Genomic DNA, 16757 nt, shown 5'->3' with positions numbered 1-16757 from the left:
AGCGGCTAGTCCTGGACCACCTCCGCTCCACCGTGAGCTCAGCCATGGACCCGCTGCAGTTTGCATATCGGCCTGGCATTGGAGTGGAGGACGCCGTCATCTCCCTGCTGCACCGCTCTCTCTCTCACCTGGAAAAGCCTGGCAGCTCTGTGAGGATCCTGTTCTTCGATCTCTCCAGTGCCTTCAACACCATCCTGCCGCTGCTCCTGAGGGACAAGCTGGAGACGGCTGGTGTGGAGTATGACCTGGCAGAGTGGATCCTGGACTACCTCACAGACCGACCCCAGTTTGTGAGAGCCCGGAACTGTGTGTCTGACACTCGGACCTGCAGTGTGGGGGCGCCCCAGGGCACAGTCCTCGCGCCCTTTCTCTTCACCCTTTACACTGCAGACTTCAGACATGACACGGACAGCTGTGTCCTGCAGAAGTTCTCTGACGACTCTGCCATCATTGGACTCATCACGGACGACGATGACGCGGAGTACAGAGGACTGGCGCAGGACTTTGTGGACTGGTGTCAGCGGAACCACCTCCTCATCAACGCGGGGAAGACCAAGGAGATGGTGGTGGACGCCACCCCACTGCCCCCTCACCAGTGAACATCCAGGGACGGGACATTGAGAGAGTGGACTCATACAAGTACCTGGGTGTTCATCTGAACCACAAACTGGACTGGACTCATAACACAGACGCACTGTACAGGAAGAGCCAGAGTCGGCTCTACCTCCTGAGGAGACTCAGGTCTTTTGGAGTGACAGGGCCACTCCTGAAGACCTTCTACGACTCTGTGGTGGCATCAGCTCCTGTAGGTGTGGCCTGCTGGAGCAGCAGCATCACAGAGAGGGAGAGGAGGAAGCTGGACAGAGTCATCAAGAAGTCCAGCTCCGTCCTGGGCTGTGCTCTGGACTCGGTGCAGGAGGTGGGGGACAGGAGGGTCCTGGCTAGATTCACATCTATGCTGGACCATGAGTGTCACCCCCTGCAGGACACTCTCTCCGCTCTGGAGAGCAGCTTCAGTGACAGACTGATCCACCCTCGATGAGTGAAGGAAAGGTTCCGTAGGTCTTTCCTTCCTGCTGCTGTCAGACTTTATAACAAAAACTGTTAGTACTGAACACTCGCAATACTGACCTAACCTAATACTGATGTGCAACTCTGTCATATGTGCAATTGCTGTTGGAATTCATGTGCAATTCATGTGAAATTCATGTGCAATCTATGTGCTGTCGTGACACATATTCATGTGCAATTACTGTCGTGATCACATGCAATGGTATTTATGTATTTATTTATTTATTTGTCTATGGGAGTTTTTATTTATTTATAGGAGATCTTCTACTGAAAGTGTTTTTCAGACTTCCTATAAGTGATCTGTTCTTCTGTATCTACCTCTGTATCTACCTGCGTTGCACCAATGAAATTTCCCCATGTGGGACAATAAAGGATTATCTTATCTTACTTACAATGTGCAATACTACTACTCACTACTACAGTTTTTTCCATTGTATTGGTATATTCTGTTTTTTGATCACAAGATGGCGACATATACGATTGTATGTGTGTGAAGAAGGTTTAGGATGACAATTTCACGAGATATTATTTTGGCCTAACCAGTATGCAGTAACATTAGTATAAGCAGCAGAAACGTCACTAGTAACAGTAGTACCATTGGAGCAGAGCTTTGGTTTGTTTTATCAATCTTTTTATTTTTATTTTTTAAATGCAGATTTCAATTTGGCAAAGATTGCTCTGGACACACCAAAATGCAATAAATTGGGTTTTTGTCCAAGACATAGTACCTGGGAATACCTCAGGGAGGCAGTGCTGCAGAGCACACTGGTTGGTATGCTGGTAGTAGCTTCTAATGTTCATTTTCAAGGATTGGCAAATTACTACACGTCAGGGCCAATAAAAAATATAATTTTAGTTTCAGTAAATCTAAAAATCAAGACACAAAGACACATTTTAACCATTTATTTTTTTTAAGTTTAAAAATACAAAAAAGGATAAGCCTCTGTTTTCTTGTTTATATCTTCCCCTTATTACTCCTAAATGATCCAAAATTCTCTTAAGCATAACTTGCCCATTTTTTTTTTTAAATGTATATTTTTTTTACATATAGCAGAAAGCACCCGTCCCATATACACACAATCGCATTGATAGATAATGAAAAATGACGTACACAACCCTGGAGGTGTCATAAGAACATATAAGAGGCAAATCTAATATTGTTTTCATTATTCTTCTTTTCTCTCTTCTCGTCTCTGTTGCTCTTGTGTTTGGTCCACGGTTACTTTCTGAGGTGCGGCGCGTCGAAGCAAAGGCTCGTGGGTAGATTTTGTGTCATCCCGGTCTGGTCAGGAGGGGGCCGGCCTAAGACATGACTCCGAAGACGGGGTTGTGGCGACAGATGCTCGGCCCGATCTCCTCGTAGTCCTTCTTCGTGTGGCACACTTGGTAGAACTCGGGCTGGGAAAACAAAGAATGACAAATACTGTAAGGACACGTGGACCTGCCGGACACAATACAAAAGTACTACATCAACTTAACATTAACAAAGGATCTGACGAGAGTAATCATTTTCAGGTGTTCAAATTATGCAAAAACGGGACAAACTAATGAAAGAAAATGTTAAAGATTGAATGAGTTGAATTGTATTTTGTCTTCCAAATACAACAGTAACAGTAAGAGCGTGTTTTTGACGATCAGATTTATTTTGGGCAGTGAACACAGATCTAATTATTGCATTATTTTATTATTCTTGTCATCTGATTAAAAATGTGACAGTTTTAGAAGCAAAATCAAGCATTTCAATTCAATATATAGTTGAAAAATGCATCGAAATGTGCCTTTTTTGTTTTTTTGCTTTTATTTTGTCATTCAGAAAGTTTGTAAAGCTCATCACAGACTTGAGAATAATTACTTGGACTAGTTTCTTTTGTGCCCAATTTCAAGCTATTAATTTCATGCAAAACGTTTATATTTTTTTCTTATTTCAAGTGTAAGATAAGATAAGATAATCCTTTATTGTCCCACATGGGGAAATTTCATTGATGCAACGCAGGTAAATACAGAGGTAGATCCAGAGGAAAAGAACAGATCACTTATAGGAAGTTTGAAAAACACTCTCAGTAGAAGATCTCTTATAAAAATCTTAGGATGTCCGCCGGGATACCGTGACGATCTCCGGGTAAGTTTAATTCTGTTCTTAAAAATAACCAAATCAAACAAATACATTGCTTGCATTTTTTTCTATTTTTGCCGTCCACATTCTGTCAGCATGAGCATGAAAACACTTTTAATTTCCGCTAATAATTGTCCTAGTTGGAAGTACTACAGTACAAATACAATAGTACTCACAGTTGAAGCCAGCATGGAGCCTCCGAACCACACGGCGTATCTCTGCATGTGATGGGTGACCACTTGGACGTCGATGGGTTTAGGCTGCGAAACAAAGACGAGAAGTATAACTGCTAGTTCAGGGGTAAATGCTCTATTCATTTAGCCACAAGAGTCTGTTACTCTGCGACTTAAGGGAATCAACTGAACGTGACAAATGATCTGGGCTCGTGACTTTACATGACTCTTTGATTAGTGATTCGTCCAGACTGAGGTTGACAGAATTTTATCACAAATGAAGAACAACTTATCGTCCTATAATAAAAGATTTCATTTCATTTTGATTCTGTTTTTGCACAAACCTTGAGCTTTCCTCCGCTGAGCTCCTCGCTGATTTTGAGCCGTGCGTCCACAGTCCTCTTCAGGTCCCTCTGCAGACGCCTCCCGAAATCCCGGAACATGGTGGAGCCTCCGGACAGCACGACGTTCTGGGGAAAAGAAAAGGCGTGTGTGTGAGAGATCATAAAGTATTGTATTTGATGGACAGGCGTGAGAAAAGCGGCGCAGTGTTTGTTACCTTATACAGGGGGCGCCGCACGTCGATGGGGCAGTTCTGAATGACCTCGTCCACCACCTCCGAGATGGGCTGGGTGAAGTCCGGGTTGGCAAACTGCACGAGAGTTCAACAGGTATTAAAGAGTAAAAGGACGTCTTTAGATGGAATGAAGGACAATTAATGTTACAAAATGAAAGCAAATGTAAAAGATTGAAAAAGTTTAAGTTTGATTGTGTTTTGTGGATGTGTCAGCAGGTGTTTTAGATGGTCAGATTTCTTTTGGGAAGTGAACACGCAACAAAAAACAGATCTAATTATAGGATGATCTGATTATTCTTGTCATCTGATTAATGTGACAGTATCAGAAGCAAAATTTAGTAATTTATTTCAATGTATAGTCCAATCTAAATGTGAAGTACTTAATTATCTGGCTGTTTTTGTGATTCAGAAAGTTAGATTTTGTAAAGCTGATCACAGACTGGAGGAATAGTAACATGTTAGACAACAGGAAGAGGGCTGTCGTGGTTAAACCATTTCTCTTGCTGTAACTTTGCGAGCCTCAACACTGCGGTTTATGAAAGGAGGAGGATTAAGATAAGCCTTTATTTGTCCCACGATGGGGAAATTTTACTGTTGCAAACACAGAGTAGGTACAGAAATAAATAATAAAAAGCAGAGAACTCATAAAAACACTCTTGTAGAAAAACTCTTATTTAAAGCCGTTATATGGACAGAGAATATCGAACCAGGATGATCGACATTATGCCAAAGTGTTGCACATGAATATGAAGATGATTGACACATGTTCAGGGCTAACATGGTGATTATGATTATGGCAGATTGGATAGTATTTTTGTTTTGTCTGAACTTTATGCTGACTCTTGTTTGGCTGCTTCTTCTCACGGAGTTTTAACCACGCCACATTTATTTGCGGTTTACGCTTTTACCTGGAGGAATACAAGTGTTGATCATGTCCATTTTGGCTTCAACAGACTGATGTGGATTTGCACACGGACAGTGTCTGCTCGGGTGGATAAAAGGGACTGGACCTTCAGTTCTTCTTCACTGTGCTTTGTTTGGGTCAACGCAGGCTTAGGTTAAACATGGTGCCGTTTGGGCAGAATGCTTAGTCGTGAACATTATGACTGTGCTGTGCATTTATTGACTCATGACGAGAAAAACTCCATCTGCTCGAGACTGAAGCCGAGTCTGAGCAGAACATGCGAGTTTTCTTAAAAGGCAGATGGAGAAACAACATGAAATAGTTCATCATTTAACAGTTAAATTACACCGGGCATGTGCAAAACTGAATTCAAATGTAAAATGTATGGTTGCCGTGGTCACTTGAGCCCTTTTACAATTTTAGTAATCTTAGCCTTGTATTGCAATATTGCGATTACCATTACAGCCCTAAATGTATGAAAGAAAATGTAAAATTGTGACTAATTCTTAAATCGTGATTTTTCCCCCCCCTCACAATAATCATCAAAAGTCAATATTGTGACATTCCTAGTACCCGCTGTCAAACACCACCTTCGTACAGATGGTGGGTGAAGTGTCTTGTGTGCAAAGTAAGAAAACTGCAGTTAATGGGAAATCAGCTCAACTAATGCCACCCCTTAAAGGACAACTATTATTAGCCGTTAGACATGCTGCCGAGTACCTTTACATTGGCATTTCCTGTTTTAGAAGAAATGTTTACAAAATAACTCTGTCCATGCCTTTTGGCTCCATCTAATGGCTGCAGAGGGAATTACATAATTAAAAAAACTGCTACAATTGCTTATAGCTATGCAGTTGTAATGATTGTGATTTTACTGCAAAAATGCTCAGAACAATTCTGGCCATGGTAAATGGACTTAAAAAAAAAAAAAGCAGACGATTCTCAGAGCCACATCACAGATAAAGATTACATCACAGATCAGGGAAATTCAGAATGGAGTGTTTTTGACACTCTCGGAAGAGATGATTTTCTAACCAGGATTCATCCAACTAGCTTGAATGAAGCAAATATAACTCCCAAATATGTTGTGATGATGTAAGGACAGTGGTGAAAAACTCAGTCAATTCAGCATAATGTGCGTCCTTTGTTCATTTTCTATTACATGTGTATTCTGCCACTTCACCACAAGATGGCAACAATACATTTAAAACCAACATCCAAAATGATTGTATTGCCCATTTTCTTATCCAACTGGTTCATCATTCTGCAAAGACGGCGACATACACCATTCATTGCATTTGATCGTTCATCGCTCCAATTTTCCTTTTTTCATTCGTTTCGGGAGCAGATGACAAGAGCCATACCTCTGGGTGGAAGAAGATCTCTGGCCCCAGGAAGCGCTCGTAGCCCACGTCGATGCTGAACTCCTTCTTGCTGATGGCGTTGACCCCGGTGAACTGCTTTATCCACTTGGAGCCGTCCGTGTCGTACTTGTTGAACTCTTTGACCAGGTCTGGGCACACGTAGCTGAATCGCTCCTGAAGGACAACACAGTGAGGTAAAGTGAAGGATCCAGATAATTAAATATAAACCTAACTGTGGTGACAAAGGTACAGAAGATATTTTAGTAACAATCATGCAGCATGTTGTGTGTCTTTAACTTATTGTTTTTTTGTCAGTTTAATGTCAGGGAACGGTCTGCAACAGGTCTATGGACATGGCATCATTACTGTTTCAAATGTGGGAATGCACTCTCTGTTCTGTCCCTTTAAATAAACACATATATTTAGTAAGTCAATGTCTCTGGAAGGACAAAACATTATCAAAAAAGGTACAAAATCTGGTATTCTCAAAGGAAAAACCATAAACAAACAAGGAGCAGTGCAAAAAACACGTCTTCGACCGCTCGCCATCTTCCCCCTTTCAACAGTTGAGTCCTCAGCCTTGACCTCACAGAAGAGTGGGCGTGCTGTACCTTGACTGCCTTGGCGGTCTCCAGACTCTGCTCGGGGGGGATGCCCACCTCCCTGTCTCGGAGCAGCTGTTGGATGAAGTAGGTGATGTCCCGGCCTGCGATGGGAATGTGCTTTATACAGCTGCCAATCACGTAGCCCTCGGCCTGGAGACACGACAGAAGTTCACTCGTCATTCTTTTATTATTTCACTTTTACGGTATGTGGACGACATGGTCAACAGTGCAACATCAAAGCTACTTTAAGTGTTAATTAAGAAAAAGAGATGACAGAATTGAATAAAACAAATATTTGATACATTTGTGTCGTTATTCTTGGTATTAGGTATTATTGGACAAATGTCACTCATAATTATAAACAACAAAGCATGTTTGGAATTTTCAAAATAAAAGATAATGTTAAAATTGTTGTTTCAAAGGTAAGCTAAAATAGATAAAGCAAAGTGTGTGTGCGTGTGTATGCATGTGTACGTGTGCGTGTTAATGTACGTGTGCGTGTGTATGTACGTGTGCGTGTGTGTGTATGTACGTGTGCGTGTGTGTGTATGTACGTGTGCGTGTGTGTGTATGTACGTGTGCGTGTGTGTGTATGTACGTGTGCCTGTGTGTGTATGTATGTGTGCGTGTGTATGTATGTATGTCTGCGTATGTATGTGTGCGTGTGTATGCGTGCGTGCATGTGTGTGTGTGCGCGCGTGTGTGCGTATATGTGCGTGCACGTACCACAGGGATGACATGAGTGACTCCGTCCCCGCTGTCTATCACTGTCCCGGTCAGAGTCCTCTCTCCCACCTGTCGAGACGTCCACGAGGCGGCCAGCGCCAGCACAGCCTTAAACAAACAACTCTTTAAATATCAAACGGAAACTGACAGAGCATTTCTGCAAAAGAAAGAATGTTTCCTCTCTTAACACTCCAGTGAAAGCCACATGCACTGAACAGTACGACTGGCCACAAGCAGCAGCCAGACACTGCATGTTTGGGCACAACATTTATAACAAAAAAAAACCAAGATGTTTTATATAAAATAGTTTTAATTAATTTTGCTTTTTGGTACAAAGTTCGGGATATTAATGAGAACTTAATTAATGTCAATGTGTTTTCGGAGAATCCTGATAATTATTCAGACAATATCATGTCAATCCAACAGAAATATGTTCACATTAGTGGAGGTTCACTGATGACAAATGTGAAATGTGGGTCAAATTAATCACAAAAAGGAAACAATATTCACTATTATTTGGAACGACACTCCTCAAAAAAGATTTAATGATCAAATAAAATGAACAAGGCCTAAAATGTGGTAGTATTTGAGTACTATTCTGTCCGATCACTCTGACTACCACTCAAAGGCTGTACAGTGTGTATAAATTTAAATCCACATTTGAAGTCTGGAGGGCCGTACCTGCACAGCGATGTAGAGCCCTGGCACGTTGAAGGACTCGAACATGATCTCAGCCGTGTACTCTCTGTTCTCTGGTGTGTTCAGGGGCGGCTCCGTCTGTAGCACAAAACACAGTCCAATGAGAAACACGGCAGCGAGTGCCCCGGCAGCGAGTGCCCCGGCAGCGAGTGCCCCGGCAGCGAGTGCCCCGGCAGCGAGTACCCCGGCAGAGCGTGGTTGTGTGTTCTTTCTCTTATTTGGACAGAGGAAAGATTACAATCACCCTTGAATACCAACAGGCACAATTTCATTCAGGTTTAGGTATTGTCCCAGTAAGAAAATGTGTCCTCTGCATTTGACCCGTCCGCTCAGGAGCAGTGATTAACGCCCAGGGACACATCTCCAGATCTTTGTGCTCGGTCATTTGTGCATGTTTTGAGTTGAAGGGCTGTCTAAAATGATGCAGCTATTGCAACAGTAAAGTCTTCAACTTATGCTGAGTATTTTGGGCAGGATTCTACTCAAGAGACACTGCAACATTCTATAGACACGTTTCAGCTGGCCCTGGTCCTCCAGAGCGGTGCACTGGAGCGCTTTAGGATGGTTCTTTTAAAAGGCAGCATTCTATCGACACGTTTCAACTGGCCCTGGTCCCCCAGAGCGATGCATTTGAGAGCGTCTTTAGAATGGTTCTTTTTAAAAGGTGGAGTGCCTCTTCATGCTCAGGTCCAGAGCCAGTAGTCTACTACATGAACAACTGACATCACCCAAACATAACTAAGGTTCACTTAATAAATAATGTCTAAATCATACTTTTTACAAGTTCAGAGTTAGTGGCTAAAGCTAGAGTAAAAAGGAAACTACTTCCAGTTAGTTTAGCTTTTTCTGCATTTATTTCACTTCTCTGTGTTTTAACCTTTCTTTCTGTAACGCATTGGGTTTGGAAAACGTTAGACACTTTATGTACATGTGTGTGAGTGTCATGTGTCAGCTGTAGGCTCAACATATACAATCATACATAAGATAGCAACAATGGAAATAAGGCACTTTATTACAAGATCCAGTCAGTGTTTGGTGATAAAGTATAATCTTCTTTTTATATCCGATTGTTGCGGGTCTTGTTTTCACCCGAGTTTGTTCTCTCTCATCCAATCACCTAAAGTGTCCCGGGAGCCAAAAGAGAGCGAGACCACTTTGGAAGTTTGACTTCTTAAATTCAATTAAATTCATTTTTTGTAGATAAGCAGCAGTTGTCTTAAAAAACAGTTGGTTTTTCCAGCAGAAAGTTAGATCATCAAACATTGAGACAGTCAATGGTCAATAATAAAGCACAGCCCACTTTGGATGGCTTAAACGGGCCAGTAAGGTTCACCCCGTCTATATTGATTTGATTTTTAAAATTTGCCTTGAAAATACAGCACAATAAATACAGGACACAGAGGGCCTTACCAGGAGGAAGTAGTGGTCCTCAGGTTCTGCCCGCAGATACTTGAAGATGATCTGCTCCATGAAGCGTTCCATCAGGTCCCAGTCCTCCACGATACCGTGACGAATGGGCCACTGCAACACAGAACATGCTTAGCTTAACAAAAGGTTTTATACAGCACATTTTAGACAATTTGTTCAAAAACACAGCCAAATATTGGGTTTGAGTGAAGCTTAAAATGAACCATCATATTTTTTGTGCTGGATTAGAATTTTACGACGTTTTGGCCCAGTTTATGATTAATATATCTAATTACTGGGCCAGACCACATGAAACAAAAACGTGAATGAAGTTCAATGTATTCTCTCTGCACAAATTAACTTAACAAAACAGGGCAATCTTACAGCTGAGCAATTTAGAAAAAAAATAATCTAATTGTGATTTTTCTGATAAGCATTGCGATTTGATAATGGTAGGATTCTGTTTAATGTTCACATTTTAAACATGGCCAGGATAAGCAGGTCTATATAAAACAGTTGGGTGGGAACTGATTTGGGGAAGCAAGTGCCGAGTTAAGCTGCTGCCACAGCTTGGACGCTTTACAAACAGAACCGAAACTTTGTGAGCTTCTTTCCTTCCCTACAAAGAGCAATAAACTTATGAACATTGTCTAAAACGCAGTCCGGTTTTAATCTCTTGCAAGTTTTTTTTATTATGTTAGTGCAAATGTATGTATAAATGGGTATATGTGGTCTACTTTAGCCCACCATTGAAAAACAATATTTCAATCTCAATGGGGTTTTAAAGAAAGGTAGCAAAAATAAAATAAGACTGGATATTTTGTTGTTTGCAATGGAAATTATGCTCAACATGCTGATTGCAGTTTTTGCTACTTGCGACCATGTAAGTTGCGATTTCGATTCAACTGCGATAGATCTTGCGGCTCTACTTCATCTCCGCATCTGTGCAGCCGGTCAACACATTTGCGCCATCGTGGTCTGCATTGGGAAACGGCGGTACCTTTGTTGCATAGGAGGGTTTGTCAATGGCTTCGTCCCCGATATAGAAGTCCAGGTCGTCCACTCCCTTCATCATCCGCCGCTGAGCCTGGTCCCCCACTTTGGCAGACTCTTTGATTGCAATACCTGTCCCATACAATTATTGACAGTTATTAGCACATCCATCTGTAAACCCCTTGAAGAAATCCATTTGAAAAGGCAGAAACTATAGGAGAGTGCAAAGGCGCAAGTCAACATTATACAAAATGGTGGTGTCTGTCAGAGGCACAAGATCATTCATCAGAGACATCAGTAATGGTGGCAAAAACTGTACTTAACCTTCAAAAAAGATCATCTATGGATCCTCAATTATCTTTTTTCTTGAACTCTTGACCTTCTGACTGCTAACTGTAATCGCAAATGCTGTATGCGTTTGTCTAATTTCATGTTTTTGCCTGCCAAAGTAGAATGGATGAACTTGAGCTATTGTGTTAAAGGGAACAAGCTAAATTCACTTTTAATGAGCTTTTACCCTTGTTACTCAGTGTTTCCTCATCATTAGTTTTCTTAAAAGTTATATTTTGATTCCTGAATATTTGAGTAATCTTGTACTATCCTGTAACTGAGGCTCAAGTGCTAACAGCCCTGTACTTATTCGAAAACGTACGTCTGAGTCAGAGAGACAAAAATAAAAAACATTGACGGTATCGGTTCTGCACTTTTGAACAGGAAGTCGTTGCTGTTACAAAGCCGTTTAAGCACAATTTTGTGGTTTACAACGAACAAAATCTAAAGTGATGGCCTATTCATATTATACTTCAAAACTAAGTAGTTGAAAAAAGCATGTTGTCTCCCTTAACTCTGACAAATATACAGTATGTTCAATCGAGAAGATCAAGACTTATCTGTAGAGCAAATCCAAGAGCTTTACTTACAATCATAAAAAAAACATAAGACATAACATAAAAACACACATATCTTTGTTCAAACAGACAAATCTGATGCACCAAAGACAAACTAGGAAACAAATGAAATATTACTCACATGAAGGAATAATGAACTGTGGCTCTGTGTTTCCAGCATAACCGAGCTTCGTGTACCTGCAAAACGGACATCATAATTTCATTTTAACCAGAGGAAAACACAATTTTGACAAGCTAAAAAGGGTCAAGAAACCTCCTCAATTCAGTACGAACTGAACCTTAGATTTAAACACTAAACTTATTGTCTAGAAGCAAAATCAAAAAAGCAATGAAAACATTCCTAATGAACTTAATATTAATGATTTGTTATTTTAAATTATGAAAATTTAGGCTATGTTTAAATTAACTTGTCCCATGTCTAAATTCAGGAGCATCACATTTATCATATGGCTGGTCTTTTATAAAGGCCCATGCATTTTAATGTATAGGCCTTATAAAGAGTCAAACTCATTGCGGTTTCATTCTAAACGTCTAATATTTTTCACCCATAACGAACATTTGCTACTTTTTCCAAACCACTGCTGTTTATTAAAAAAAAAATCTTCGGACATCTTTTCTTGATCTACAAAAATCTTAAGTTCTGGAGCAAACCAGGAAGTAGCATTAGCTGGCTACATTTCCTCTTAGTCTGAAATAAAAACAGTATAGCTCTGGGCAATCTATTTCAAATGAACCTTAGACCAATTTGCTGCAGTTAACGTAACTTAATAAATCACAAAATAAAAGGTGGTTGAATATAAGGGGCACGCAACAGCATTCCTGGCCAACGGAGAGCAGCAGTACTGGGCGTTAGCTGCAGTCTGACAGCCGCTGCTGAAAAGCGGATCCAGGCTAATGCTAATGCTACCTAGAATCTGTTGAATCAGCTAACGCTAAATACATGACAAAAGCTGACTTACCCCGTGCCACAGTCCACCACACAAGCTGGGAGCCGACCCGCCATGGCTGCTGCAATTACCTCAGGATATCAATAACTACTGTATCTGATGATTGTCTAAATAAGATGTATAGGCGTTTGTAGAAAAGCCTGGGTGAAGAGCGTAACGGATTGGGCAGAGCTTCCGGGTACGGGCAGCTTTCTTCTTCACTGGTCTTTCCGCGTGCATCAAACGTAACATAACATAACAGCGCGCTCGTGTGGCCGAAGATTGTAATTATAATACATGGAGTGGATTTTTGTCCTTAAAATATGGTGATACAGCATTATCCAGAATATATATATGTTTGCAATTATGTATTTTTTCAATTATATACAAAACAAGGAACACAACACAGAGAGAAAGCAAATAAAATCAAGAAATCAAATAAATAACATAAACAAAAACAATGGCACATCCACATCTAGTCCAAAAGTCAATTTTCTAATGAAGTCTGAATGCAATTATTTCCATTTTTCAAAATCAATTCAATTTATTTTTGAAACGCCCAAAATCACAACAACGGTTGCCTCTGAGGGCGACAGTGAAAAACGAATTAAGCAATGTCTGTGGTGGCGAGGGACGATGTTCCAGAGTCCTCTGTCCTTAGACCCTCCTTCTCGGCCAGGAAAAACTACAAAAAACCTCCTTGGGAAAAAGTAGAAACCTGGAGGAGTTCCAAAGTGAAGGAGGTATCTGACTCCTACAGACGGACTCGAGGGAGACAGTGGAGCTGGACCCACTCAGGAGGAGAACCAGTTCTTGAGGAGGAGAACCAGCTCTTGAGGAGGAGAACCAGATCTTCCAGGCAGATGAAGGACCATCCATACGGGGTAGAGACCGCTTCACCAGGAGAGGTGCATCTGGGTCCACAGATCCTCGGGGATAGAAGGGAGTGAGAAAAAGAAAGGCAATTAACAGTTTGCAAGTGGAATTAAATATTAAATATTGTTGGATGATTGATGACTCTATAGGAGTTTTTGTTTATAAGAGTTCTTCTATTAAGAGTGTTTTTTATTATTCTATTAAGAGTGTTTTTTAAACTTCCTACAAGTTATCTGTCCTTTCCTCTGTATCTACCTGCGTTGCAACAATGAAATTTCCCCATGTGTGGACAATAAAGGAATATCTTATCTTATCTTATCTTAAGTAGTCAGAAGCTTAGGATAGTGCTCAAGCTGCCATACTTCCCCCAGCATAGCGTAGCTGAAACTGTAGGTTTATGTTTCTGTTCCTAACTAGTCTGACCATAAGCAATTTCAAAGAGGAACGTTTTAAGCCTGGTCTTAAGTGAAGAGACTGTGTCGGCATATTTAACATGGACCGGGAGCTGATTCCATAACACAGGAGCTTGGTAGCTAAACGCTCTACCTCCTACTGTGTTTTTAGAGACTCTTGGGACCACCAGAAGGCCAGCATTCTGAGAGCGAAGAGCTCTGTTTGGATGATATGGTTCTATAGCATCTTTGAGGTAGGATGGGGCCATGTCATTTATGCCTTTGTAGGTCAGGAGTAGAATTTTAAATTTGATTCTAAACTCGACAGGAGCCAGTGAAGGGACTCCAGAACCGGCGTAATGTGCTCTCTTCTTTTAGTTCCTGTTAGTAATCTTGCTGCTGCATTTTGAACATGTTGAAAGCTTTTTATGGAGCTTTTAGGACACGCTGCAAGCAGGAGTTACAGTAGTCCAATCTAAACGTTACAAATCCATGCATTGTGTGCAATTCCGTCATATTCATGTGCAATTACTGTCATGACACATGTGCAATTACTGTCGTGATCACATGCAATGGTATTTATTTATTTATATTTATCTTTATTATTTTTCCCCTCCATCCCTTGTTGGGAAATGGGAGGTTTTGTCTATAGGAGTTTTTGTTTATAAGAGATCTTCTATTGAGAGTGTTTTTCAAACTTCCTATAAGTGATCTGTTCTTTTCCTCTGTATCTACCTGCGTTGCAACAATGAAATTTCCCCATGTTTGGACAATAAAGGATTATCTTTTTTTGTAATGCCCTTATTTCCTTCTGCCAGGAGGCTATTAATTTAACGTCTCCGTGGCAGGAGTTTGGAGGCCCAAATACATTGTTGTGAAATCAAGTGGGATGGTGATGTTAAAAACTTTATTGATCTCGTCTAATAATTCTGAGCAACAGAATAGTCCCTAAACACAATAGACTTAAGTGATCATGCTCCGATCTACATTACTGTAGACTTGGAGGAAAAACTAAATACAATTTGGAGGTTCAATGTCAGCCTGCTTAATTACCTTTAGGTTAAGAAAGCCTTAGGTGGAGGAAAATGACAATGGTGAAACTTCCCCGCCTATCCATTGGGATGCTGCTAAAGCAGTTTTGAGAGGAAAAATTATAGTCATTGCCTCTTCAAAAAGAACTTTGGGAAGTATTATCTACACAAGCGGGGCATCAAAGGTTATCCAAATTTGTATTCCATCTGTTACAATCTCTGTGTGGCGGAGCCGCAAATTTGACCGACAATTGTGGTTCAGCACAGCATTGGCCATGTACAATGTGTCGCTGTCTTAGTTCTTAGATAACACACACAATGAGAGCGCGTTTGCGCCATCTCTGTAAAATGCAGAGAGCAGTGTCGGAAGGCCGGCGGCCCGCGAGGGCCGTTTGATGCCGCGTGCGGCTTTAAATGGCTCGAGCCATTCCATGGAATGGGACGAGTCTTTGTTCTTGCCATGTTTCTTATTATTAGGCCATGAAAAAAGTGCATTGCAGATATTGTGTATTTTCACAATTGGCCAGCAGAGGCGCAATGAAATTCTTCACTTCCTCTTCCTCTTTTATTTTGATGGGACATTTCCTCTCGTGCCGCAGTCTTAGCATTAGCATTAGGATTATTATTCTTTAGACTTTATTCTTTAGGCTTTATTCTTTAGACTTTATTCTTTAGGCTTTATTCTTTAGACTTTATTCTTTCTGCCACAACTCGGGTATTTTTGACGCCCTGAACGTCAATGAAAAGTCACGGGTCACCAAGGCTCTCTCTCTTTCTCCCTGCTCAGGTCTGCGTTCAGCACAATCTTGCAATTTGTCAGGACAAACTACTATTTGATTCGCAAACTACGCAATCATCAGTCGGTCGCGCGGGATGTGAGAGCCATCATCGCCGCTACCGCGGCTTTAATATTATTTCTTCTTTCTTTCTTTCTTTCTTTCTTTCTTTCTTTCTTTATTCTTCTTCTCGGGACCAACCCCCCTATTTTTCACCCAGTGAACATTGACGAAAAGTCAAAAAAATTTGCACACCTCTATTATTGTGCCTCTACATTCTGGCTACCCGAAATGTACCAATAATGCATTGAGAGACAGGAAATGACCCAAAAAATCTCTGATCGTAGAATCATGAAATTTGGCGCAGAGGTAGATGGTGACAAGAGAAGTAAAAAATATTATTACGGCAACGCCGTCCGCCCAACCAAATGTCGGCCATATTGGTTCAAAAATGGCTAAGCATGACTCGTACAACGTTTTTCCAAACGTCGTACTTTTACGAACTCCTCCCAGGGCGTTGGCCCTAAAAAGCTGAAATTTGGTGAAAATGCTACTGAGGAGTGGGACATCAAAGGTTATTCAAATTACATTGATACCTGTCACTGTCTCTGAGCGGCGAAGCCGCAAACTGTAGCTAGAATTTCAGAAAGTTCCCAAATTAAACATTTGCGGCCGTTTGCGCAGATAAAGTCCGAATTGAAGTGAAATAAATGAATTTGGTGCCACAGCGCCCCCTACAGATTTTATATGGAGGTTAAATGTTTAGTTTTGCGAAATGTTACGAAATTTGACACACAACTCAATTTTGGAATCCCCATCAAAAAGGTCAATGAGACCCATGTAGAGCTGAGTTGAAATAATCGATATTCCGATTTTTCATCGATTCGCATATTAATGACCGATTATCGATTCGTACGTCCAAAGATCGATTTTTTTTTTTAATTTAATTAAAATTATTTTCTATATTTCCCTCAGTGAACTTCAATCTACCTTCAAGAAAGATAATTCAGGACTCCTGGATTATCTTTCTTGAAGGTAGATTGACCCTTAACCTTTTCATCAGTCTTCCATCAGTAACTACCAATACTCGTAAGATTTGCTGTTTAATATTGATATAATACTATTTTTAATATGTTGCTTCTCTACACAGTCATGAAGTGAAGGAAACGGTTCAAATACATTTTTCATTTTTAATAACATTAACCCCCGGATCGAA

At 40.8% G+C, this 16757-nt stretch overlaps 1 protein-coding gene across 1 annotated transcript; it reads right to left on the bottom strand.

Annotated features, from left to right (window-relative positions):
* Window positions 1-1959: 1959 nt before the first annotated feature.
* On the bottom strand, window positions 1960-12699 carry LOC140361807 (actin-related protein 3). The gene is made up of 12 exons (XM_072447668.1): window positions 12500-12699; window positions 11662-11717; window positions 10640-10764; window positions 9643-9753; window positions 8215-8310; window positions 7534-7641; window positions 6814-6957; window positions 6203-6376; window positions 3917-4009; window positions 3702-3827; window positions 3361-3444; window positions 1960-2469 (listed from the first exon to the last, which is right to left on the bottom strand). The coding sequence occupies exons 1-12, from the start codon at window positions 12541-12543 to the stop codon at window positions 2374-2376; spliced, it is 1257 nt and encodes a 418-aa protein (XP_072303769.1). The 5' UTR covers window positions 12544-12699; the 3' UTR covers window positions 1960-2373.
* Window positions 12700-16757: the final 4058 nt, after the last annotated feature.

This window comes from Eucyclogobius newberryi, unplaced genomic scaffold, assembly GCF_026437365.1.
Source record: "Eucyclogobius newberryi isolate DKJ021-1_F unplaced genomic scaffold, fEucNew1.0.hap1 SCAF_1, whole genome shotgun sequence".
NCBI classification, from domain to species: domain Eukaryota; kingdom Metazoa; phylum Chordata; class Actinopteri; order Gobiiformes; family Gobiidae; genus Eucyclogobius; species Eucyclogobius newberryi.
Note: the sequence above shows the minus strand (reverse complement) of the source record. Positions and strands in the feature narration are given on the sequence as shown.

What these genes read in the sequence shown, in the direction of transcription:
- LOC140361807 (XM_072447668.1), bottom strand. Translation starts at nt 12,543, where the DNA reads ATGGCGGGTCGGCTCCCAGCTTGTGTGGTGGACTGTGGCACGGG. An exon ending in AGACCGCCAAGGCAGTCAAG is followed by an intron (nt 6,377 to 6,813) that starts GTACAGCACGCC and finishes GTTGTCCTTCAG; the next exon opens with GAGCGATTCAGCTACGTGTG. An exon ending in AGATCTTCTTCCACCCAGAG is followed by an intron (nt 4,010 to 6,202) that starts GTATGGCTCTTG and finishes ACTCTCGTGCAG; the next exon opens with TTTGCCAACCCGGACTTCAC.